Source organism: Nicotiana tabacum, chromosome 1, assembly GCF_000715075.1.
Source record: "Nicotiana tabacum cultivar K326 chromosome 1, ASM71507v2, whole genome shotgun sequence".
In the NCBI taxonomy this organism is placed as follows: Eukaryota; Viridiplantae; Streptophyta; class Magnoliopsida; order Solanales; family Solanaceae; genus Nicotiana; species Nicotiana tabacum.
The window spans coordinates 216,615,178-216,641,254 of NC_134080.1; the positions used below are offsets into that span (position 1 = coordinate 216,615,178).

At 37.9% G+C, this 26,077-nt stretch overlaps 1 protein-coding gene across 1 annotated transcript; it reads left to right on the forward strand.

The window, feature by feature from the left end:
- Positions 1-75: 75 nt before the first annotated feature.
- LOC107786752 (protein ENHANCED DOWNY MILDEW 2) lies at positions 76-25,661 on the forward strand. The gene is made up of 19 exons (XM_016608265.2): positions 76-274; positions 9,697-10,146; positions 10,228-10,324; positions 12,198-12,251; positions 12,356-12,483; positions 13,073-13,169; positions 13,271-13,375; positions 14,215-14,462; positions 14,550-14,663; positions 14,772-15,248; positions 15,645-15,783; positions 15,901-16,002; positions 18,455-18,547; positions 20,796-20,837; positions 23,103-23,213; positions 23,413-23,484; positions 23,601-23,719; positions 23,805-23,871; positions 23,980-25,661. Exons 2-19 carry the CDS (start codon positions 9,737-9,739, stop codon positions 25,366-25,368), a joined length of 3,864 nt encoding a protein of 1,287 aa, XP_016463751.2. The 5' UTR covers positions 76-274; positions 9,697-9,736; the 3' UTR covers positions 25,369-25,661.
- The last annotated feature ends 416 nt before the right edge of the window (positions 25,662-26,077 follow it).

A 26,077-nucleotide genomic window follows, 5' to 3' on the forward strand; every position in this document is an offset into this window, starting at 1 on the left:
GGAAATGAAATTTAATTGACCGCTATCCCTTTTTTATTTTCCTATATTACGGAAAAGGAAAAAAAAAACTGTATTAAGGCCGACTCCCAGTACCTATAAACCAGCAAGCATTTCACCTATTTCTGAGCTCAAGATTAGATTCTACTTAAACCAAAAAAAAAAAAAAAGATTAGATTCTACCGCCAACTTTACTTCGAATTAGGGTTTCGCCATTGCGCGCCACCGTACTTCTCCGGCGACTTCGCCGCTCGCTTCTCTTTCGTTCTTTCCACAGGTACGATAATTATACGCAACACTCTATAGTTTCTTCGAATTTATATCCAGCCCTAAGTTTTTAATTCTCAGAACGAGAATCGTTTTATGAATGCCTTATGTTTTTCTCGTTTTCTCGTTTCTTCTTTGGCTGTCTAATTAGAAATTGAATGTGTTTGGGTGATACACGTAGTTCCACAACTTTTTTGGTGGTATGAATTACTCCCCGTCCCAATTTATGTGGCACCCTTTGACTAGGTACGGAGTTTTGAGAAAGAAACGAAGACTTTTGAAACTTGTGGTCTAATTTGTGGTAAGACTAGGCACCTTTCTATATTTGTATGATTGTAGTTCATAAGTGTAAAAGGAAAAATTTAAAGTTAAATTATCTCTAAATATAAAAAAATTGGCATTCTTTTTGGGACATGCTAAAAGGGAAAGTGCCACATAAATTGGAACGGAGGGAGTATTTCTTTTCCCTATTTTTGTCTTTATTCAGAAGTGAAGGGAAAGAGTTGAAACCATGATCATATGTCTATTTAAGTGTGTATTAACTTCTATTTGTTACTCCAATTTTAGAAATACACGATTCTTGAAAATAAAAGTTTTAATTGCCATTGAGGCATCCATAGATTATTTTGATCCGTTTTAGAAGTCAGATTGTGTTATGCCCCAAAGATTGATTCATACATGACACACAATTATCTTGCGAATTAAGCTTATTGTATTGCCAATCCAGCAAACACTGGTCAATTACAACTCGAAATCAAATAAGCTTAAATAGAAATGCTTCTAACTATTACACTGCAACTGATAATAAACACCATTTGTGGCCAACTATCATTGGAAATCCATTTTTGGAAGTTTGATAATGTAATTGAAGAAGAACGTGAATTGGAGTTTTGGGGTGGGGGGTGGGGTGGGGTGGGTAATCCACATATCAGTAACAGAATTTTGAGACGGAAAAAAGAGAGAAGATCAAGAACAATACCAGAAAACTTGGGTTCAAAACTCTGAATTCTCTTCTCACGTGTCATTTGTATGCTTGGCTTGGGAATAAACACGAGTCAGCGATCCACTTTAATGAAGGAAAGATGTTAGTTGTCCACGTATCTCAGCTTATTACGCTGAACACCAACTAAGTTTAACTAACTTTTAAATCTTTTTTTTGAGCATACCTTACCCCTACATTGTGATGATAGAAAGGCTGTTTCCGACAAACCCTTGCTCAAGGAACAGTGAAAATAAAGTAACAAACAATAGCAGCAACAATATAATAGGAGCAAATGGCACAACATGTAATAATAAAGAACCAGGAATAAGAAAAATGCAAAAATGGTACTGGTACTACTGATAAGACTAAGAGACTAACTACTACCTGTCAACTTTCCACCCGAATTCTCGACCTCCACCATTTCCTATCGAGGGTCATGTCCTCGGTAAGCTGGAGCAATGACATATATTGTCTAATCACCTCACCCCAATACTTCTTTGACCTACCTCGCCTTTCCCTAGACCCACCATGGTAAACTTCTCACACCTCCTGACTGGGGTATCTATGGATCTCCTCTGTACATGCCCGAGCTATCTCAGCCTCGATTCCCGCAGTTTGTCCTCCATCAAGGCCACACCCACCTTGTCCCTAATAATTTCGTTCCTAATCCTGTCTTTCCTGGTATGCCCATACATCTATCTCAACATCCTCATTTCAGCTACCTTCATCTTTTTGACGTGCCAATGCTCTGCCCATACGGCATAGTTGGTCTAACCACCACTCTATAGAACTTGCCCTTAAGTCTTGGTGGCTTCTTCTCACACAGAAGCCTAGTAGCGAGCCTCCATTTCATCCACTCCGCTCCAATTCGATGAGTGACATCTTTGTCAATCTTCCGTTACCTTGGATTACAGTCCCAAAATATTTGAAATTATCCCTTTTGGGGATGACTTGTCTATCAATTTTCGCTTCCACTTCTGCTTCAGGCATCCCATCACTGAACTTGCACTCCAAGTGCAAACATGTAATTTTTGACCCTCCCCAAAATTTTACACATTTTACCGTTTAAATATTTAGTTTAGGTCTAATATCGCTATTTTAACTAGTTTTGACTCTTTTACTTTATTTTATCACAAAAATGAAAGTTACAAAAAATATTTTCTGTTATTTAGCTAATTGTTATTTTATCTAGTTACTTTTAGTTTATCCGCCTTTGATAAAATTAAAAAATACATAAATAGTATTGATATTATATTTTTCCAAAAAAAAGGATAAGAAGAAAAATTTTGGACTAATTTTGTCTTGTTTTTATATGATAAGATCATTATTTTGAGCTTGACTTGGCCCACAAGAGGCCCAAATTCGGATGACCCTAAACTCAAGACCCATAACCCATCTCCCCTTTAAATCCTAGCCATTCATCCCATTTAATCCTAGGGCTATCATTAATTCCCCACCCAAAATAAAAACCCAATTTCACAAACCCTAGACCTACACATCTACCGCCCCTACCCTTCCAGAAACCAATGAACCTCCAGGTCTTCAGCCAAAACACCTGCACACACAAAAAACAAACAAAAATAAAAAAGGGATACACACACTCATAGAAAAGGAAGAACGAACAGGGAAGGAAATTGGTTGCCTCCCCCAAAATGACTCAACTCCTCCCAATTTCCAATAACAACTCCTAGGTTCAAAGAGCTAAAATCTGCCGCCTCCAACTCCAAAAATTATCCATACTCTCCAACACCCAGCAACCTAAACACACGATTTTGGATAGAAATTGGTATAGGAAAGTGTTGGGGTTTTGAGAGCTCTCTTCTCGGTTTTCTTTGGTATTCCAAAAATCAGGGAAAAAAATATTTTAATCTTTTTGTCTCTACTTTTCAATTCTAGTTTTGACTTTAAGATGAAATTTAGTTGAAATTCAAATTTTGTTCGTCGTCGCTGCCCGAGGCTTGCCGTTCGTGGTTCTGTCCAAATTTGATTATTATTTGAGTTCCTGTTACTCTGTTGTTGATTCGAATTTCGTTCTTGAATTCGTTTGTAGCCGCACCATTTAACAGAATACATTAAAGAACAAAAAGCTTCATATCAGGTTCATCCATTTTCTCTTTTACTATCTCATGTTAGTGTTAGTGTTGATCTGAATATGATGAGAGCCGTGGTTAATCTGCTAGGTCTTAAATGTTCCGATGAATAATTGTCGCTTGGATCTGTTCGGATTTAAGTTAAAGGATCAGTGTTTGGTTGATCTCGTGCTTGATAATTAAGCTCAAGTGACTGATTCTTTGCTTGCATTTCCTGGAGTTTTGTTCGTTTTCTTGAAGTTGAGCATTTGCTCATTTACGGTCAACTAAGTTTAATGGATTAGGTGATCATATGAAAATTGGACTATTGATATGTTAGAATGCTTTAAAATTCATCAAGTTGAAGCATGGGTGTTCGTGGCATTTTTCTAGCAAATTGTTTTTTTTTTCCTATTTGCCTTTATTTGGTTTAAGAGGGAAGAATTGGAGTTTCTTTTGAAAATAGTGATGCCTATTGTGCGTGAAGTGAGCTGATAGAGTCCTTTGAGTACGCTAGTCAAATTGTTGTTGGTTTAAGTCTGCTCAGTCTTTGTTTCATGCGAGTGAAAAGGAAAGGTCTAGCTAGCAATTGTGTGCAATTTTAGTCGCTTTCTCATGCCTACTGAGTTTTTTTTTAGTTGCTTATAACATGTCATCATTCATGATTAAAACCAACAAACTAGTTTTTCTTTGACGTGAAAACTGTTGGAAATGTTGAAGTGGCTTAGGAGTTAATCCGTTAATGGTGGAGTCGGATATCACCATATCTACATGTATGGCTAAATTGTTATTCCTTGATGCAAATCTGCTGTTGTGTAGTAGATTGAGTTGAAATCATGGCATCTCGTTTATGATCTTCATGGTAGGACTCCTGAGAGTTTGTTCTTAGTTGTGTTGTTTGGTTGTTTCTTCCTAATCATCATGTTCGGAATTGTTTCTTCGTGGAAAAGTTTTCTAAATACATCTTTGATATGATACAATTTTCGTTCCCATATGAACATTGGCGTGAGTCGTTGGATTATTTTTAGCATGCAAGCTTGCTTTGGATGATTATGTACACGTTCGCGGGACATAGTTACAATTTTTAAACTTAAAACTGAAATACACGTTCGCGTGACTTTGGCCAAACAATCTGAATAATAATAAAGTGTTATTGATTGTGTACGCGTACACGTGACATGATTTTTGACGCGCCAAACAAAAAAAGAGTACACGTACGCGTGACTCGTTTGAAGATGATTTCATAATTACGAATAATCAAGCAACTAAAAGCGGTAAGAGGGTAAACACACATAGGTTCTAAAACGCGTAATGAAACAATTTAATTAATCTAGGTATGATTAAAGCGACCGTTCTAAAATCACGGAATCCGGGAATGCCTAACACCTCGACCGTGCTAAAATCACGGAATCCGGGAATGCCTAACACCTTCTCCCGGGTTAACAGAATTCCTTACCCAGTTTTCTGGTTTCGCAGACTTAAAACGGAGTCAACTTTCCTCGATTTGGGATTTAAAATAAACCGTTGACTTGGGACACCATAAATTATCCCAAGTGGCGACTCTGAATTAAATAAAATAATCCCCATTTCGATTATTGTCACTTTAATTGGAAAAACTCCCTATCCCCTCGAGAAAAAGGAGGTGTGACACCAAGTATTTTGTTTTCGACCTGCTCAACTTGAAACCTTTAGGCTCCAGTGTCTGTCTCCAAACCTCCAACCTTGCGTTACCCCCCACGTCTCATCATTCAGTACTATGTCATCTGCAAATAGCATTCACCATGGCACCTCCTTTTGTATGCGTCGCGTCAGCACATCCAATGCCGAGGCAAACAAAAACGGGCTAAGAGCCGATCCCTGATGTAACCCAATCTCCACAAGGAAATGCTCGAGTCACCACCCGCAGTCCTCACCCGGTCATAGCTCTCTCATGCGTATCCTTAATCACCCTAATGTCTGCTACTGAAACACCGCTAACCTCCAAACATCTCCATAGGACCTTCCTCGGGACTTTATCGTAGGCTTGCTTCTCTGACAAGTGTCACAGTTATTGACAAGTTTCACCACATCCTTTTTCATGCCAAGCTGGTAAAATAGTTTTTAGTCCTTTTCAAATTTTGGAGTTACCCTGAACGTCCTCAGTTGGTGAATGTCTTGAATGTCCTCGAATTCCTTTTCAAAAACAGTTGCGATTGGTGAGTGTTATTGTTCGAGGATATGTTTTTTAGAAGGTAAATAATTTTATTGATGGTGGATAAACTCTCTATACAAGACATATACCAAAAAGTAGAGAACCTGCACCAAAATATGGTTCTCCACAAAAGAAGCCTATTTTTCTATACAAAATAGGGACCTTACGGGTACACCAAAAAGAAACTAGGAACAAGAGACTACTTTGCAATTTCACAAATTTCTGGTCTACCCCATCGAATACCCTCCTATTTCTCTTAACATATGACCCACATTATGGTTTGTGGAGCAACATCCCATGCCCTTTGACTTCTTCTCCCTTTCCTACATGCCCAACTATGCAACACCTCCTTCACTTTGCCCGGCATCACCCATTGCACTCCAAACTGACTATGGATCACCGATGGCAATTGTGTAGCCACCTGACTTGCACATGAAGCACTAACTGACATAAGTGATCCTCCTCTTTCTCAGGTTCTCGGCTGTCAGTATCACTCCCCTGGATGTTAGATCCAAAGAAATACATCTTCTTGGGCGCTCTGGGATCCCAAATAGAGCGGTGTGAGAAAGTAGTTTCCTCTCTCTCTAGCAGGCTCTGATGAAAAGACTTAATTGTGAACAAACCATCCCGATTCTCTGACCATTTCCATACATCATGTGAAGTGTGAGTGATGTATGCCCATACAGAAGCTCAATCAGGTTGCGAAATTCACCCAATTCCAATAGGTCCCTCCTAAATCTTAAATCCCAAAATACTTCCCTGGCATGCGAATCTAATGGACTGTGAGTTCTTTATGACACGAGACTCTCTATAAATTAGGGAAAGCCTCCTAAGCTCGCTATCTCCACTCCACTTGTGTCTCTAAAAATTGATTCTGTTTCCATCCCCAACCCTGAAGACAAGATGTCGCCTGAACTCTTACCATCCCTTCATAATACTCCTCCATAAGCTGCATCCAATTGGGACTGTGATGTTCATTGACCTCCACCCTCCTACCATAGTTCCATACTTCTCTGCTACTGCCCTTTCCATAGTGCATTCTCCTCCATCCTAAACCTCCATATCCACTTGCCTAACAGAGTTTTGTTAAGGATTCTTAGATCCTTCACTCCCAGTCTTCCCTGCTTGTTACAACATTCCAATTTACTCGATAATACTTCCTTGTTCCGTCTGCTGCATCTTAAGTTGCCTGAGCTTCTCACATAGATGAGATCTGACTTCTTTTGTACACCTGATTAATATTTGAACACAGGTATAGCTGCTGGATCAAGTATTCATTTAGCCATCGTCTCCTTAATTTGATCACTATTCACTTGTTTCAGAAATTTGCTGCAACTCTTTTGTCAAATTAGGTAAAGCAGCTGTAATGGCATTAAGTGCTTCTTCTGGTTTCTCTCTTTGAAAGGGCATGAACTACCCCATTTTCATCTTCCCTTTTTGTATTGAATTTCATTGTCAAATCCAAACTTCTTAGTTAACCCCATTCGAATAGCTTTAGTCACTCTCTGCTCTAGTAACTACTTAAGGGTGTAGTGATCTCTCTTGATCATAAAGTATTTATACTACAGAGGTCTCTCCATTTTTCCGCTATGTGTAGTATGCCTTGGAACTCCTCCTCATAGATGGATTTACCCTAATGCAAGGGAGCCTAGTGCCTTGCTTATGAAGGTTATTGGCCTGTTGTTCTGCATGGATACTGCTCCTATCCCACCTTAACAAGCATCTGCCTCACTGGCAAATTCCTAATTAAAATCAGGAAGAGCCAATACCGGGGCTGCCACCATGGCCTCTTTCAGAGTTTCAAAAGCTTTTTTAGCTTCATCTTTTCGAAATGCATTTTGTCTTAACCTGTTAGTTCGTGGTTTGCTTGTCTTCCCATATCCAGCAATCTAGGCCAAAGAATCCCCTCAGTGCTTTTATTTTCCTTTTCCATGCTTTTATGTTCTTAGGGCTAGGCCACTCAATCATAGCATGTACTTTGATGGATTGGTGGCAACTCCTTTTGCTGTAACTGTGTGACCCGAAGTACTCCACCTTATGCCCTCCAACAGACCAATTAGACCTCCTTGCAAGTAAGGAATTTTCCTCTAAGCTTTTTTCAGTTTCACATACGGTTTAACTGTATAGGCTTGCATTCATGGCCCATGGAGTACCTATCCCCTCATCTGTAGCACAAACTATGCAATAAACATAACAAATGCGGATTTATGATTTGAAATTGTTCTTAGCATTGAACACATTAGTGGCATTTTTAGTAGCTTGAACTCCCTTATTAGCAATCGCTCCAGTCTGGTGCTACCATCAGACATATACCTCAACTTGCTCCTCTTTAACATAGCCTCTATGGGTCACAACTCACAAGCCTGAAGACGTGACAGATAGTTTAACTTCTTCTTTCAATCCTCCCACAAAATTAGATAGGAAGTACGCATCATTCATAGTTGGCTTCCGGATAAGCAAATGAGCCCTGAGCTCTTCTACAACAACAACAACAACAAAAAATCTAATGAAAATCCAACAAGTAGGGTCGGGAGAGGATAGAGTGTACGCAAACCTTAGCCCTACCTTTGTGAAGGAAGAGAGGCCGTTTCCGATAGACCCTCGACACAAAAAAATATGGGAAAGAAGCAATAGCAACAAGCAGTTCCAACAACACGATACTAGATAAACTAAAGCGAAAGAGACTAGAATGGGATTAAGGAACAGAACAACATATATTAAAAGAAAACTAAGCCTAAGGGAATACAAGAGCAATACGAAATACTAAAGGTATCGAAAAGAAACACGCTCAACAACCTACTAACCTTCTACCCTAAGCCTAAGGGAATACAAGAGCCCTTAGCTCGTCGAATTTCTTAAAGTATTCACTGTTCTTACTTATTAAAAAGGTATTCTTCAACTGTCCCTGTTTGCACCATTTTGTTAAATTCTTTTACCACATCTGCCACTAGTGACTCCACAAACCTTCTGCAAGTGTTATCTCTAAATTCAGCCCAGGTTACCACACCTCTATTCAACAAAAGGTTGATACCACGATTCAGCCCTCTAATTCAAGTAAAGGATAGCTCGTTCTAAGTTTTGCACCTTAGGTACCCTATAATCTGAAAGTATAACACTTTCTCACCCATACCATAGGATCACTACCCTCAAATGATGGGAAACCTGATTTGGGTAAGTGAGAATGCAATCCGTTAAATTTGATCATTCATCCATCATTGACAGGAACAAGTAGCAATCCAACCCCAGGTCGTGCAACAGCTTCAATTTCTCTTTGCTCTGCCCCCTTTCAGAGGCTACCAGTCGATCAGAAATGTGCTCAAACTTCAAAGAGGGCATGAATGCCTGCTTGAGAATCGTTCAATGTACTATGACAAAGTGCTAATTCATCCCCCCTTTGATTTGTCTCCTCCAACGATTCTTCTTGTCTCCTCATCCTTTTATCAAGAGTTTTAATCAAGTACCCTCTGTAATAGTTCACCCACAAGGACCAGAAAGATGCTCTGATACCTATTGTTATACCCCAATAACTATCACTTGACACAAACAATTAATGCTGAGTCAGGCTAGTTTTATTGCCACACCAGTGAACCATTCAATTACAACTAGAAATTAAATAAGAAACTTAAATGGAAATGCTTCTATTACACTGGAACTGATAATAAGCACCATTTTTCGGCGACGTATCATCAGAATCCTGTACTCGACAATGTAATTGTAGAAGAATGTGAATTGAAGAAGAAAGGGAAATCGACATGAATTGGTAACGGAATTTTGGAGAGGGAAAGAAGAGAGAGAAGGTCGAGAACAATACCAGAAAATTTGAGTTCAAAACTCTGTATCTCTCTCTTTGCACGTGGCATTTATATGCTTGGGAGTAAAGATGAGCCGTCCATCCACTTAAAATGAAAGAAAATCTCAGCCTTTCACGAGTCTCGCTTGTCACTCTTACTCAGCCTTCATTAACACTGACTACTTTTAACTAACATATTGGATTTCGAAGTGGTGCATAATTCCAATTTTAGAACTATCCAATGCTTAACGATCATAAGATTTTCACAGCAACAAGGCTTCATTTTCATCTGAAAAAAGCTTTTCTACTATATGGATATGTTTTCCCAGTTAAAGAGTATAAGCCATATCTTAACTCCATGCTTTTTAATCTTTGTATACTGGGTGAACTTCATCGGCAGGTAGTCAGGTATTCCTCCAGAGCATTTGGGGAAAGTGGGTATGGCATCTTCTGATGATGAAGTTGAAGCAGTCCCGAGTACTGTCTCTAACTATGAATTTGTAGATGATAAGGATGAGCCTGTTTCATTCGCGGACCTAAAATTTCAGTGGAATGAAACTGAGAGTCTGGATGGGAAAAAAAGACATGTTTTCTTGCGTGGGACTGCGGATAATGGCCTTCAGAAGATTTATAAGCAGGTCACATCATGGAAGTTTGATTTTTCACGTATAGAGCCAGCGGTTTCAGTTTTATCTAAAGAGAACGGTTGGATCAGACTTGAAAAACCGAGGAAGGCTTTCCAGGATACCATTAGGTCAATCTTGATCACTGTGCATTCCTTGCACTTCCTGAAAAAAAATCCAGAATCTTCTGGCAGAGCTTTGTGGGATCACTTATCTAAAGTTTTCAGGTTCCCATATTATATATAGTGTATTAGCATATATTTTCTTTTTGTCGAGGAGAATCTAGAATCTTACCCATGTTTTTGTAGTGTGTATGAGCCCAGGCCTTCGGAGAATGATCTAGTGGATCACATGAAATTTATCAATGAAATTGTTAAGCGTGATGGAAAATTGGCTCAATCCAAGGTTTGTATGATTCCTTGCTTTGATTGGAAAGATCTCTAGTTCAAATAGTTTTAAATTCACCTTTGTTATCTGTTAGTTTTCCCTCTTTTTTAAGGAAAACACCCTACACTAGGAGATACATTGCATTAAGGGTAAAAACTGAATATAAGTTAGCAAGTTATTGGCTGATATCACTATTAAATGTTCCACTTTACCTATGCTTCAAATAAATCGTGGGGTGAGGTTGCTGGGAGGTACTTAGAATCCTTACTTAAAATGAAAAGGAAGTATTTAAAATGTGAAAAGTGGAGTAGTTGAAAGATATCACATAACAATGGTTTATTTAGTTTTTGAATTGTTAGGCGAAGAAAAATTTGCCATTTAAGGAAATCAGCCAAGGAAAGCTCTTTATGGGGGACTCTGTTAACTAAAGGGGAGGTCTCAAGTACTTTCTATGTTAGAGATGAGGTACAAGAAGTTTTTGTTAAATTAGAGTCATACGGCTTGTTTGGACGTCGTTCTTTTTGGCTAAAAGTGCTTCTTTTTTTTCCCCCAAAGTTAAGGTGTTTGACCAAGCTTTTAGAATGAAAAAAGCGTTTTGAGTAGCAGCAGAAACAATTTTTGAGAAGTAGAAAAAAAATTACTTTTCCCCAAAAGCACTTTTGAGAAAAATACACTTAGAAGCACTTTTTAAAAGCTTGCCAAATATAATTGCTGCTTAAATGCTTTTCAAATTAATTAGCCAAACACAAATTGCTTTTCAATGAAAGTGATTTTTTGAAAAACACTTCTCAAAATAAGTTGAAGTGCTTTTCAAAAAATTACTTTCATTGAAAAGCAATTAGTGTTTGACTAATTAATTTGAAAAGCGCTTCTCAAAATAAGTTGATGTTTTTTAACCTTTACCTTATCAAAAAAAAAAAAAGTTGATTTTAGAAGCACGGCAAAACGTGCTATCAGTCTCTCTGGAATTCGCCACAATTTAAAAGATATATTTAAACCTTTTATGTCAACAAGTGAACCTTGAAATTTCCAAAAAGATGTTCACTCAATTGAATAATGATATCTATTGCCTTGGTGGTAAAACAGAAAAAGAATGAAAGAAGAAAAACATGGCATGCTCACTGCTCGAGAGTCAAGTCAAAAGTATTTTACATCGGCCATTGCATATTTGTTTGTGAATTTTCATATATGGCTTTAATAGTACTTCACACGTATCCTAAAACGGAACCCTTCAATTCCATTTTTACATGACCCTGTTTGAGCGGGCTTCAGAATTTAGGAGTTGATTTAACATATCTATTACTACATAAGTGACAATAAAAGAAAATAATTAAGTGATGGTTGAATAGTTAGGTTTACCGAGAAGACATCATATAGGTTAATGAACTTGAATTCTAAAAAAATTGTGAATTTTATATAGGAATAATAAGATATGGTCATACACCGGGTGACATTCAAAATAGAGAGAGAGTCATATAAATTGGGAGAAGGGGAGTATTTTATGTGATGACGGCCCATTTAACTTTCTATTCACATATCCTTACTTGAAGTACTTTCTCTTTGTCATAGTGTTTGAAAGTACTTTCTCTCTGTCATAGTGTTTGAGGGAGTTTTCTCTAGAACTCTAGGTCAAGAGTTCAAGGCTGGTAAGTCGCAAACCAAAAAAGTACCTCTCGTATATCTCATAAATATACATAATTTTTTTTCGTGGACTGAATTACCCGATGTCTGACTTGAGATGGAATAAAGTACTCCAGATCAGGTTGTTCCTTTTTGGCCTGAGTTTCTCCTTTTTCCTTCAGGAATCTGTTTTTCTTTCCTTTCCTCTTCTCAAGTATTTCGCATCTTTATAGTTTATAGCAAAGGGTGAAACTGATCTTATTTTCTGCAGGTTTTACTTACTTTTTTGGAGGAGAAGCCTAAGAAGAAGAAACTATTTGATGAGGTTGTACATATTCTTTCCCTTGCTTTTCTAAGATAGGAAAGCAGGAGTTGAGAAACAGAACATCTGGTTTTCTTTTTGAGCTTGTGCTTTGTTTATTTTGTCAGGTTGGGTCAATATCCGAGTTTATAGTCGATGATATCATAGATGACAATGAAGAAGAAGAAGAAGATGATGATTACAATCACTTCGAATCTCTCTGCGCAATATGTGACGATGGTGGTGAACTTCTTTGGTGTGTGCTTAGTCCTTATCTTACCAGAAAGACAACTCTGATGTCCAGCTTATGTTGTATTTTTTCCTTGAATATGCGCTCGCTTAGTTGAACTAAGTTTAGTTTGCCAAATGTTTTCATCTTATCTGATTTTCTTTTTTCAATGTTCCATTGTTAATGTTTTATTTATTCCCAACAATATGGATTTGCACATAGGTGTAGATCATTGATTCAGGTTGTTTGGTCAGCTTATCATAACTATAAAGAACAGAAAGATAAGCTCTGCAGTCCATTGTCCTACTGAATACATAGTGCATTCAACTGTGTTTGAAGTTAACGACATGTTCTGGCTCCTAGGTCTTTGTTGAGTTTTTCTTAGTTTGTTTTAGTGATATCAAATTGACATTTTTGTTTGCACCTACTTCTGCTGAGAACTTTTGTAATTTCAAAGTGTATATCTACCTGATAGTAGTATGTAGTTACATCCTAATTCTCTCTTTTCCGAGGTGGTTAATTTTGGTTCTGAATTGCTTATTGTCGTCTTAAAGCGTAATTACTAGTGGCTTTTTTCTGTTTCTCCAAATAATATGCCCCTTGTGATCTCAACCAGTTGCGATGGAAAGTGCTTGAGGTCATTTCATGCTACAGTGGAAGATGGTGCTCAATCTCAGTGTGAGTCTCTTGGATTTACCAAGGCTCAAGTTAGGGTATGTCAAAGTTTGCCTGAATTTCGTTCCTTCTAATGAACTTAATTTTCATCTCTGCTTAGCATATTGCTTCCTACTAATACAAGTTTTTCTCCTTCAAGGCAATGAAATATCAAGATTTCTATTGTAAAAATTGTGAATATCAGCAGCACCAGTGCTATGCTTGTGGGGAGTTAGGTTCTTCTGATCAATCATCTCATGCAGAGGTACGAACAAACCTGTGTGACCTGCTGGAATAGTACAATTGTTTGAAGATGTTCAGCCATCTGCTACTGTTGAATGTTGACTGTTAAATCAATATAGGAAAATAGTGCGTATAGTAGTACATGATTGTAGCGTATAGTATATTGAATTAAGACTTACAACTGGTTAATCCAACTGTTATAGTCCCCATTGATTTCTGGATATGCCTGCAATGCCACTGAAAATATTCTCCATGGGTACGGCTGTTCTCACTCTTTTAATACATGCACTAACTGCTTTGTCCCAGAAGTTTTCTTCAGAAAAGCCCGGTGTGTGATAGCTGGACTGAGGGGTACTTAATATTGGAGCTACTTCTTTCTGTGTAAAACTGGAGTCCTTTCATTATATTCATTCTTGCTCCTCATGCGCACTCATCAGCTCTATTACACTGCTCTTTCTCCAAACTCTTTTATGTTTTGGTTTGTTGGGGTGCTGCTGCTGCTTCTTATTCTACCTACTTCCTCCTTTTTGACGGTAGCTTTGCTTCTTCCTTTTTTTCTTTTAGTGTTTTCTTTTCTTTTTTCTTCTACCTAATACCACCTTTAATCATACTTGGTGCTCATTTTTCCTTTCTGGTAGGAATTGTTAACTCCTGCTCCCTGTGGCAGTAAATGAAAAGAAATTTCGCAACAAAAGGCTAGCATAAGCGCCTATTGCATTTAATTGCATGTATGATTCTATTTCGTTAAGAAAACAATTAGTAGTGCATATCTGTGCTCTTGATGTTATTTTCGAGTTTGTACTTTAAATTGCAGCTTTTTCATGGATATGGTTAAGTCAAACTTTTGGGTATGTTTTTCAGGTCTTCCGTTGCGTTAATGCAACTTGTGGCCATTTTTACCACCCAGATTGTGTTGCCAGACTGCTTCATCCTGATGCTCAGTTGAAGGTTGATGAACTTAGAAAGAAGATCGCTGCTGGTGAACCTTTCGCTTGTCCTCTGCATCAGTGCTGCGTCTGTAAACAGAGAGAAGATAAAGATAAAACCGAGTTACAGTTTGCCATGTGTAGACGGTGTCCAACATCATACCATCGGAAATGCTTGCCTAAGTACTTACTTTATTGCTCCTTGATATTCTCGTGGACACTGGACAGTACTTTGTGTACAAGTGTAACTAGTCTTATGTAAATGGCCAGGGAAATTGTTTTCGACAAAAGCAAGGATGAAGAAGAAAATGACGAGGACGAGGATGAGGAGATGCCAAGGGCATGGGATGGTCTTATACCAGATCGAATTTTGATTTATTGCTTGTGAGTTCTTTACATGTCACTTCTGCGTTTACTTCATCTGAGCTGGTATTTTTCAAGTGAGCTTTACTCTAATTTTTTCCAAGTGGCTTAAACTGACAAATTCTTCAGAAAACATGAGATTGATGAAGAGCTTGCTACACCTTCAAGAAATCACATCAAATTTCCGGGAGACCATAGGAGGGGAAAGCAAATATCTGAAGAATTGGACAAACTAAAAGGAAAATCTGCAGAAGTTACTAATGGCAGAGTGATTGCTAAAAAACCAAAAACTGATGAAAAATTGTCCAAGGCAGTGAAGGATGATTTTTCCAGAAAGAGAGAGAGGAGATTGTCTCTACCGGATTCTTCAAAAAGACAAAAAGTAATTGATGCTACTAGGAAGAGTTTGAACAAGACATCATCTGCAAAGCTCAACAAAACTGTCAATAGTGAAGGTAAAGCCTCTTTAGGTCTAAAGTTATATGCACTCATTAGCAGGGAATCACAACCCGTTGAGTCTAGTGAAGAGGGGAAAACCAAGATCATGAAGTCTGACAAAAAGGAAACAAGCAGTTCACAGACTTTAGATGCTATAGCAAAGAGCAGGTGAAGCACTCTAGCTCTGTCAATAACTATTTTCGCTTGAGGTTCCACAGATATAACAGCTTTTCCTTTTCCTTGCTTAGAATGAATGTTTTAACTCATAGCTATAAATTTTGACACGGTGGAAATGTGGTTTCATCTTAAAATGGTTTTGAAAATTACTCCAGATGTAGGCTGCTAATGAATCCCAAACCCAAAAAATGACCCCCATAACAAAAAAAGCTAGTTTCTTGAATGAACTGAATTAACATGATATAATTTTTTGTTGTTTTAGTTCTGCTTTTTCTTTATTCTACTGGCATATGGTAGGATGCTGTATTTGTGCTTTTCTCGAGGTCTGATCCATGTATTCCTTTCTGTTTTCGGTGACTGATAAGATGCTATTCTGATTTCCTTCAGAATTTTGTCTATTATGAAAGACGTCAAATCCTCTATAACTATGGATAAACTGGTGAAGCAAATATCACCAACTACACATGCATACTCGTCAAAATTTGACAAATCTATAACCTTGGGGAAAGTGGAGGGTTCCATTGAGGTACTTGAGAAACTATTTTTTATGCTGATTTTTGTTGAAAGTATCTTTAGTATGACCTATTTTACCAGATGTCCTGGAGCGACATCCAATAAAAATGACCTATTTTATGTCTTGCAGGCTATTCGTGCGGCCTTGCAAATATTGGATGAAGGGGGCAAAATTGAAGATGCAAAAGCTGTCTGTGAGCCTGGGCTTCTTGATCAGATAATGAAGTGGAGGGTACTTGTCATTCTTCTTTTTAATTTGCTTATTCTAATTGCCTTGAGGTCTGAACATTTAGTTGTCCATGCTAACTTAAATATATGCTGTCTTTGACCTTAAGCAGCATCAATATGATATGATGAACAATGCCCCTTCCCTCTTCAGACAAAAAAGAAAGTGATATTTTTGAGGGGTGCGTATTTCTGGAACGCTGTAGCATATAGTAATATGCTTACACCCCTAATATCAGATAATCAAAATGAAACTGTTTAGTACTTTTTTCTTATTGGTGTAAAGAATGACCTGTAAATGATAGTGACTCCATACTTGATATCATAGAATCCTTGTAAGTTCTATTAGTAGGGGGATTCTTTACTCTTTTTGGGATATGTATTTTGTCACTTCTACCAGCACAAACTTTGTGCTGTTTTCTTTTATAAAATGTTACCGTTCTCAAAAAATAATATGCTTACACCCCTAGATTGGTCCTGTGGTCCAGTGTCCAACTGCAAACCTTGATCTTTGTCGAATCCTGGTTCCCCTTCCCCCTGTGGAGCCAAGCACACATTCTCCAAAAGCAGTGTTGTAAAAAAGCAGAGCGCTTCATCGCTTAAAGGGATGAAGCGAGCCTATGGCGCTTCAAGGGTGTGAAGCGAGGCGATCTTAATGAAGCGACCGCGTCATGCGTGAAGCGAGGCGAGTTATTCTTTAAAAAGCAGCGATTTTAGTAGTAAAAAGGAACTTTGGGACTCTTTTTAAAAAATAAAAAAATTAAATATAAAGAATTAAGTCAAGGTAATGTAAGGCAAAAGAAGTGGTGGAAATCTATCCCAGCTGTGGACAGAGAGAAAGGCAAGGTGCTTTGAAGATATCAGCAGTCCTGTACATATAATTAAGTCAAATTGTATTTTGTCCTTGTACTCTTGGTGCAAAGAAAATTATGTAGAGGGTGCTGAATCTTTACTTGATTTTCTAGGATCATTGTAAAGAGTTATTAGTAGTTCTTGTAAGATGAACAAGACTGTTTACTCGAACTCTAAATAGGGTTGCCAACATTTCCTTAATGCTGATGAATACACTGTTACCATCTTAAAAAAAGGAGTCCAGGTTGGGATCTCTTTTAGAAGAGGTCAAACATATGCTTATATAATGTTTTTGTTGAGTTCTTTTTTATTGTTATTTTACTAATCTGAGCAAAGTTTTTTTTTTTTTTTTATAAAAATGCTCTACCCAGACCCCACTTGTGGTAATATAATGGGTTTGTTGTTGTTATTGTTTTTAAAAATTGCTCTTCACTTCAAAGAAGCGCATGCTTCATGCTTTAAGCGAAGTGAGCCCCTGTCGCTTTTTTGCGCTTCGCTCTGAAAAACACTGTCCAAAAGTGAAAGATATGCTCACTAGCCCCGGGTGGGGGAATGGGCGAAGGTAGAGAGAGAGATCAAAAGGACACATATGTCTCACTACAGATCTTGTATCTTTCTCTACTATCAATATAAACACATACGGATATTTCCCTTCTGTCCTTTAAAAAAGCTTAGTTACTTATATGATTTAGATCGTTTCAGGCATCGAATCAACCTTTGCTTAAATTAGTTTGTAATTGGTTTTTGGTTGCCTTATCCATATAATTCGGTATCTGGTTGTTTCATGTGAAGATCACTTCTCAAACTAATGGCCAATCATTTCTTCTATGAAGTTGTTAGTTTTAATTGATTTGATAGTCATTTATATAATTATCTTTAGTTTACGAACACCCAAAGGTGTGGCCTGGTGGTCAATAAAGTGGGTTGAGAACCACGAGGTCTCAGGTTCATATCCTAGCGAAGACAAAAACTCTAGGTGATTTCTTTCCATATGCCCAAACCTTGGTGGATAAAGTTACCTAACTTGTACAGATGGGAGGTGGCATGTGCCCCATTGAATTAGTCAATGTGTGGGCAAGCTGGCCCGGACACTATGGGTATAAAAAAAATCTTTAGTTTACCAATCACTCCCCGAACTAATTTCAGTGAGATATTTTCTCAAAAACAAATTTCATAACACTGATAAATAAGCACCGTCAACAACTGAATCATATTGAACTATCAATAAACCTCAAGATAACTATGTTGAACTGATTGTTTGATTGACTTAGGTTTCTTTGCTTTTGCCATTTAAGTGATTTAAAATTTTCAATGTTAAGTTTGGTTGCTGGTCTATCAATTTAGTTGCTTGCTTCTTTTGGCACATTGAGATGGCTGTTTGGTGGTTTGTAGTGCTGAAGCATTAATCTATTCTGCATAACTAGGTCTAAGCATTTTATATTAGCTGTTCAAGTGGGTTCAAGTGTTCTATATTGCATTTTTAGCAGACCTAGATTTTAGTGATTGCTAAAAGCTGTACCTCACTTTGCTTTCTATTTCTTCCCTTTGTTTTTTGTTTATTGTTTCCCCAAATTTCTCATAAATACCGAAATCTTTTTTTTTTGTAGAGCAAGCTGAGAGTATATCTTGCTCCCTTTTTACACGGAATGCGCTACACGTCCTTTGGTCGCCATTTTACGAAAGTGGAGAAGCTGAGAGAGGTGAGCTAGAACTTAAAGCTTTTTTTGTCATCAGAAGATATATTTGTTGTTTGTTCTAGTGAGTTCGATTTCACCTCTCCGGCTGGTGATATCGGAAATTGAGCCAGAAAGAAGATTAAGTACGGGCTTTTGAATTTTTTTTTTTTTGGGGGTGGGGATGGGGGGGGGGGGTGTTCCCCATCTAATTCCCTTGTTAAGGTAGTTTAAAATAATCTGATTATGTGCTAGCTTATCTCCATTTAATATTGCTCGGTGGCTCCATTTCCGATTTCTTATTTATTGTTTTGAAATATTCATACCTTAAGGTAGAGAAGCAGTGGTTGTTCCTTGGAGTAATTGTACTTGATTGACATACGTGCTTGTTAGGGCATTATCAGTTGATGATTATTCAGTGAGAGTTTTGTACCATATCGATATTGCTGCTCATTCAGCTCTGTTTTTTCTTTTTTTTGGGGGGGGGGGATGGTAGATTACTTCTCTTAAATATATAAGGTTTAAACATGGATTTTTAAATTGCCTTATACAACATTAGAGCCGGTTTGGATTAGATGATTTGAAGTAGCTGATAAGCATTAGGTGCTGAAAAGCACTTTTAAGTGCTGAAACTGATTTAATAAATAAGCAGTTAAGTGTTTGGGTACAAGTGCTAAAATTGATAATAAGTTGCTGCAGCATTTGATAAAAAAATTGTGATAAGTTCTTTTTCTGTTAAAATGACTTAAATAACCTTAGAACTGTTTACACTTGTAAGGGCATAATTTCTTTAAAATTTTAGATTCCAGATCGATTCAAATACAAAATATTCTATTTGTTATTTTATTTTTAACTGTGTGCTTAGATAAGATAATTTTTATGATAAATATAATTTATTTTATGATAAGCATATTAATCATAAGTTATAATAATTAATAAATTGACAAAAGTTTCTCAGTAAAAAATAAACCTAAATAGGACAAAATATTGGAAGAGAAACAAACATTGTCTTCATCACCACAACACTTAGAAAGCAATTCACCAAAAATTTGATATGTCCTCATTTATTAAATACAGTTCAAAGATTAATACACAATCACATAGATATAAATATGCAAAGGAATAGAGAATTTGCTTATCTTAAATAGTCAATGAGAATTGCAGACTTGAAGAGGTTGGGGGAGGGGTTTAGGTTGAATACTTGAGGCAGTGAGTATCAATGTAGGAGTTTCATTCTAAAAAGGAATATTTTAAGGATAAAATAGTAAAAATCTTGGTCAAACTCAAAGTGCTTATAAGCTAAAAATTCATAAGCTGGGGGTGGCTAGCTTATGACTTATTTTTGACTTATAAGCACTTGGCTTATAAGTACTTTTAACTTTACCAAACACGTAGATAAGCCAAAAAGTGCTTATAAGCTAGTTTGACTAGCTTATAAGCTTAGCCAAACACCCTCTTAGTCATTGGTGTTCTCACTTTTATCTTTCTACTTTGTGGAAAGAGGAACTGCTTGTTCTTGTCACTTGAAATCTTTTTAAATTTTAGGATCTCTTGTTGGCTGCTGGAGACTGAGATACAATCAATCTCAGTGTTCAGAATACCGAAAGTGCGCATGCCTAGGTACGGCAGATTTGTGTGTCTTTTATCTCTGGAAGAATCATTGCAAGTGCTGTCTGTCTGTCTTTGGGGGAGCTTAAGTCATCACCATCCTGGAATATGCAACCAAAGTTTAGGGCATCATTTTTTCCCTTCTACTTTATGTGAACGAGCTGTGGATTATATAAGGAATTTGATATCCTTTCCACCTCTTCCAATAGTGAAAAAGCATGAATCATTTTGAGCTTTCTGGTTGGATCATTTTGAGCAGTGATCTCTCTGACCATGATCTATGATATTCTTTTAGTGCATTGTATTGCATGTCTAATCATTAGATCGTAGAATGTCATCACTGCTTTGGTATTTGCAGCCATTTTTGAATGCGTCTTCCGTCTATTTTATTTGGAATAGCAATGGATTATATAATGGATGTTATCTACTTCTCACCTCTCGCAAAAGCTGACAAAGAAAAAAGGCAAAAAAAGGAGAGGATAAAGTAAAAATTACCCTTTCTAGGTTTGTACCACTTCTGCACCTTCTGGCTGGATCATTTGAGCAGTGATTTTCCCTTGACCGCGCTCTATGATAATTTTTCACTGAATCTTATTTCATGTCTAATCCGCACGGTGTCTGTACATTCCATATTTTGCTCAACTAATAGTATGCTTCTATTGTGCAGATTGCCGATATGCTTCATTGGTATGTTCGAGAAGGTGATATGGTAGGAGTCTGTACTGGCCTTACGCTTTATGAGTGGAAATCTAGTTACCAACTTGAGTACATCAATTATATATATATATTTCTCACAAAAAAATTGTGAGATAAAGAGCAGATGGATCCTATTTTTTTTCTGTCATGTAGATTGGTTATAATCCTCCAACTTTATTCATTGGTATTCTGCTATAATAACATTTTTATAGGGGAATATTTTATTTGGAATGATGATGATATGAATTAAGCTTAAAGAAAGAAGTGAGGATTCATATAGCCGACCCCAACTTGTTTGGGATTGAGGGCGTAGTTGTTTTTTTTTGTTGTATAGAATGACATCACACATGGTTAGAAGTGTCTCAAGTTCCTGTAATATATTATCTGCGTTCAATTCATCTGTTAGATAGGTGTTACTATTATGATCTCTTGGGGGCAATTTTTAGTGCGGTGAAGTGGCTTTCCCCACTTGGCTGGGGTCAAAAGACAAGAGAGAAAAAGATTATCTTTCTGATGCTTGTTTGGGGCTCCTGTTTCCCTTTGTTGGCTTATGTCATTCTTTTCTTATGGTTTCGCCCGCCTTTAGCGTGGATTAGTTAAAAATTTCCTTTGAAGTTCGTCCAAAGTATATTATAGGCAAGTGACAGGAAAGTGAGGTACATGGACCAATTAGTCAACTGTTTTTTACATATCTTTCTTCTATTTTCTTAGATGTAAGGAATAGCCTGCAGTTCAGTCACCCGCGGCTAATTCAATTCACTCTTCTTGAAGCTCTTGTGAAATAGTCTCTGTGGATCCTTTTATTTTTGGGGGCAAAGACACAATGTCATCCCAAAATCTGAAATGGATATTGGCATTGATGGTGGCAGTATGGAGATTATACAACGCAAAGCTATTGACATGATGTATTTGATCAAGTTAGAGCGAATCTTGTTTTCAATTGCTTGTAACTTAGTGTTTAAATGCATTACGGTCAAATTTAAAGACCTCCCTGGGGATTAAAAGTTTGTTGAACCTATTCTTCTATTTGAGTGACAAAAAGTGCAGTTCGAGTTAACCATTATGTTTGGGAAATTTGATGTAACTGAAAGTAGGACTTCTCAGTGTACTTCGGAATGTGTGCAAGAGGAGATCTTTTATTTTGGCATGAACATAATATGGCTAGAGTTAGGCTTGCTCAGTAATGGTGGAAATGGCATGATTGAATTTTTGCTATTATGTTTGATTTTATGCATGGCGTGGAAGTAGCGGAAATGATGATGCTTAGATGGATGTGCGGGCATACTAGGAGAGATAAGATTAATAATGAAGTAGTGGACAAGATGCAGGAAGCGAGGCTGATATGATTCGAGAATGTGAAGAGGAGGAGCATGGATGCCCAGTAAGGAGGTGCGAGAGGTTGGCAGTGACAAGTCTAAGGAGAGGTAGAGGTAGGCCAAGAAAGAATTGGGGAAATGTGATTAGACAGGACATGACACATCTTCAGCTCACCGAGAACATGACTCTAGATAGGAGAGCATGGAGGTCGAGGATTAGGGTAGAAGATTAGTAGGTAATCGAGCGATTTCTCTGTTATTTTGTGAGAGAATATGATTCTAGTTTAGAGCACTTTATCTACCCCCTCTTCTCTGTATCATCATCATTATTGTTGTTGTTATTATTATTATTCTATCATTATCTTATTATTCAATTGTATTCTACTTTTGTTTCTTCTACTTTGGGTATCATTACCATCTTAATGTAATTATTTTTTTTCCTTTAGTATTTTCATCTTAGCTTTTCTTTTTTACTCTTGTATTTTCCACCTGTTTTGAAAATGCTTTTCTTGAGCCAAGGGTCTACTGGAAACCACCCCTCCACCTCACACAAGGTAGGGGTAAGGTTATGTTGTTGTTGTTGTCGTTTGATTTTATGTGTGGTTCCTCCTTTATCCAGAAGTTATGGCAACATCCATGCACAATTTGGATAACATGTAACATAGTGTGAAATCTGGATTGGATTTATGTAGACCCTTATTCATGCATTTAATGTGATCCATGAGAAACCTTTTTTTCTCCATCATCCATGAGAAACCTCACTTGTTTAGAAACACAATCATCTGTGTCTGCCTCTGTTATACTTCGGAAAATGATTCGTTGAACTCTAATTACATTTGACTTATATATCTGCCAGGAATCAGGATAATGTTATTTATGATATTTCTAAAGCTTCTAAGCTCAGGGAACCTTCTTTGTTTTAGCAGGCAATGGATTTAAAGTTTTTGTTGTTTGTTGAGCAGATTGTGGATTTCTGTTGCGGTTCCAATGATTTCAGCTGCCTCATGAAAAATAAGCTGGATGAGATGGGGAAGGATTGCTCATATAAGAATTATGATTTATTCAAGCCAAAGGTGAATGTTTTTTCCTTGTTTAGTATGTGCACATTTCTGGTGGAAGTTATACAAACACGTAGGTCGGAATCTTTTTAGCATGGAGGAGAATGCTTTAAGAAATGATGATAGACGTTGATACTTTGACAAGTGACTGTCTATATGCTTTGGTTGTTTGGAACATTACATTACTTATTGCCGTTCTTTGTCCTTCCTGCAGAATGATTTTAATTTTGAAAAGAGGGATTGGATGAAAGTAGGGCCTGATGAATTGCCAGCAGGATCGAAGTTGGTAGGAAATAATTCTTTTTAGAACACAACATTCACAGATGTATGCCAGGCACCAAAATTCATTGGTTTTCACCATATATTGTGTGGACTTACATTTTTTTTTATCCCTTGGTGTAGATCATGGGGCTGAACCCTCCTTTTGGGGTCAATGCTGCTCTTGCTAACAAATTTATTGATAAAGCACTTCGGTTTAAGCCCAAGCTTCTTATCCTTATTGTACCAAAAGAGACAGAACGGTATTTTGCATCTCTGTTATTTGTGTGAACTTCTTTTCTTGCCTTTCTCTTTCTGATTTTGATTAATTTTTTGTATTGGAACCAGGTTAGATGTAAAAAAAGGGTATCCATATGATCTAATTTGGGAGGATGATGTGTTGCTTAGTGGGAAGGTAGACTGTTTCTCACCGTTCTTGTGATTGGTATTAAGAATGAATATGTATTGGTATTGTGAATATAAACTAGTAACTGTCTGATGGCTCATCCTTATTCTTTTCCAGTCATTCTATTTGCCTGGATCTGTTGATGCAAATAACAAACAAATGGAGGACTGGAATGTGAGTGCTCCACCACTTTATCTTTGGAGTCGCCCTGATTGGACAGCCGAACATAAAGCAATTGCCCAACAGTATGGCCACCCGTCCAAGATGCAAGATAAATTAAAAGAAAGTTGCTGCCACACACCTGTCCCTCGTTCAGTGGAACATGGTGATGATGTTGAGTCGACGAGGATCGGTGATGATATTGATTTCGAGGATAAGAAGCTACATCAGGACCAAGAATACAGGGAGAGATCGCAGAATAACATTGGCAAAGAAGGTGGTGATAACCTGGGCCATGCGAAGATCAGATCTGTTGAGAAGTCGATGAAAGGGAATCAGGATAAAAGCAAGAACAAATTTGATGAGAAGTCGATGAAAGAGAGTCAGGATAAAAGCAAATATCAAAAAGATTTGGATGAGAAGTCAAGACAGGACAAGTCCAAAGCGAAACGTCCACGAGATTTGGTAGAAAAATCAACAGAGGAGATATATATTGGGAAAAGATCTCTGTCTAGACATTCCTCCCCCAGCGTGACCAATCATAAGTCAGCTGATCAGCACGCGGTTTCATCTTGTAAGGCAGAAGAGAAGGAACGCTATGAACGATTTGCTGGCCAGAGTGCTTCTGCATTACAGACAGAGCAAGAGACAGGGTATGGGGTGCATCAGGACAGTGATATGGAAAGAAGGCACAGCTTGCTAAAGGAGGAGCCTTATTCAAGTTTGACTCACCAATATCCTCAGTCTGCTAGTCCTGGTCCCGAGTATGTGGGGCACGGGGCACATCCGGATGGTGACATGGCAAGAAGGAACAGCTTGCCGATGCAGGAGCCTTATTCGACTTTAAATCACCAATATTCTCAGTCTGCTAGTCCTGGTCCTGAGTATGCGTTTAGGGCCTCAGATGAACGGTTTGTGGGTTACCAGAGAGAGCGTGCAGATATGCCTGGTTATAGACCATACCCCAGTCACATGAATGGGGGGGTATATGCAAGGGAGTCAGATGTACGGCCTCAGGGTAACCTTTATGGGCAGCTGGGTAGTGAGTTTTCGAGTCCCAGAAGCAACTACACAGCGGGTGCCAGCACTGGTTATCCCCCCTACGGGCGGTTGAGTCCAGCAACTGAACCAACCTATGGGAGGATTAATACGCTTGCGATGCCACGGTATGCTCCACATGATGAGTTGTATCCCGGTAGGATGAATAGCATGGGATCTGAAGGCAGAAGTGGCATCTACGGCGGTGGAGTTGCTCGACCTGGGTTTCCAGGTAGCTCATCGGGTTTTGCTCCAAGGCCTTACTACCCCTTTTCACAGCAAAACTCGTCAGGGTGGCTTAACGAGTAGGCATTGGCTGGTTGGAATTATTTTTCAGCAGAATGCCTTTGCGGAGTGTTGAAGATTTTCCTATTTATGTTCGTCATGGTTCTCTTCCTAGTGTCTTCTTGTTCCATCCTATCAAACTTCTTTTTGCTTATTTTGTATAAAGAATAAGCTAGAAATGCACAGGCAACTATGCTCCTTGAATCTTCTCTAGGGGATTGAAACTTTTGTTGTATATCCTTTTGTTCCTCCACTTCACCATCTCTCTTCTAACTGGTGTTGCCTTGCTCAGTTTATGAAAGTTGGATTTGTGATGACCACGAGCCTGTGACGTTTTTCTCCTCCTGTTTATTATTTATGGCGCAGGTGCCAAGGCTTTGAAGTATTTGAATATTTCCGATTACTGAAAGAGATTGTTTCACAATTCTTGGCATTTGGCTCTCATAATAGATCAGGATGTTAAAGAGCTTTTTAATCTCAAGTAATCCGATTTTAATCGTGAAGTGGTGTCATAGTAAGCTAGCTATCTCTTTCAGCGGGAATGTTGATTTATAGGAAATTAAAAAATGGACAGAGTTTGGGGCATCACAAGACTTCAATACATTTCACATGAGGTTGGACAGCTTCAGAGGACTTTGAAATACTCGTCCCGTCGTGGCAGAATTGAATCAAGAAAAGATTTACAGCTAAAAGATTAGAGGAAATGAAATCAGTGTTACAATTTAAATAGAGA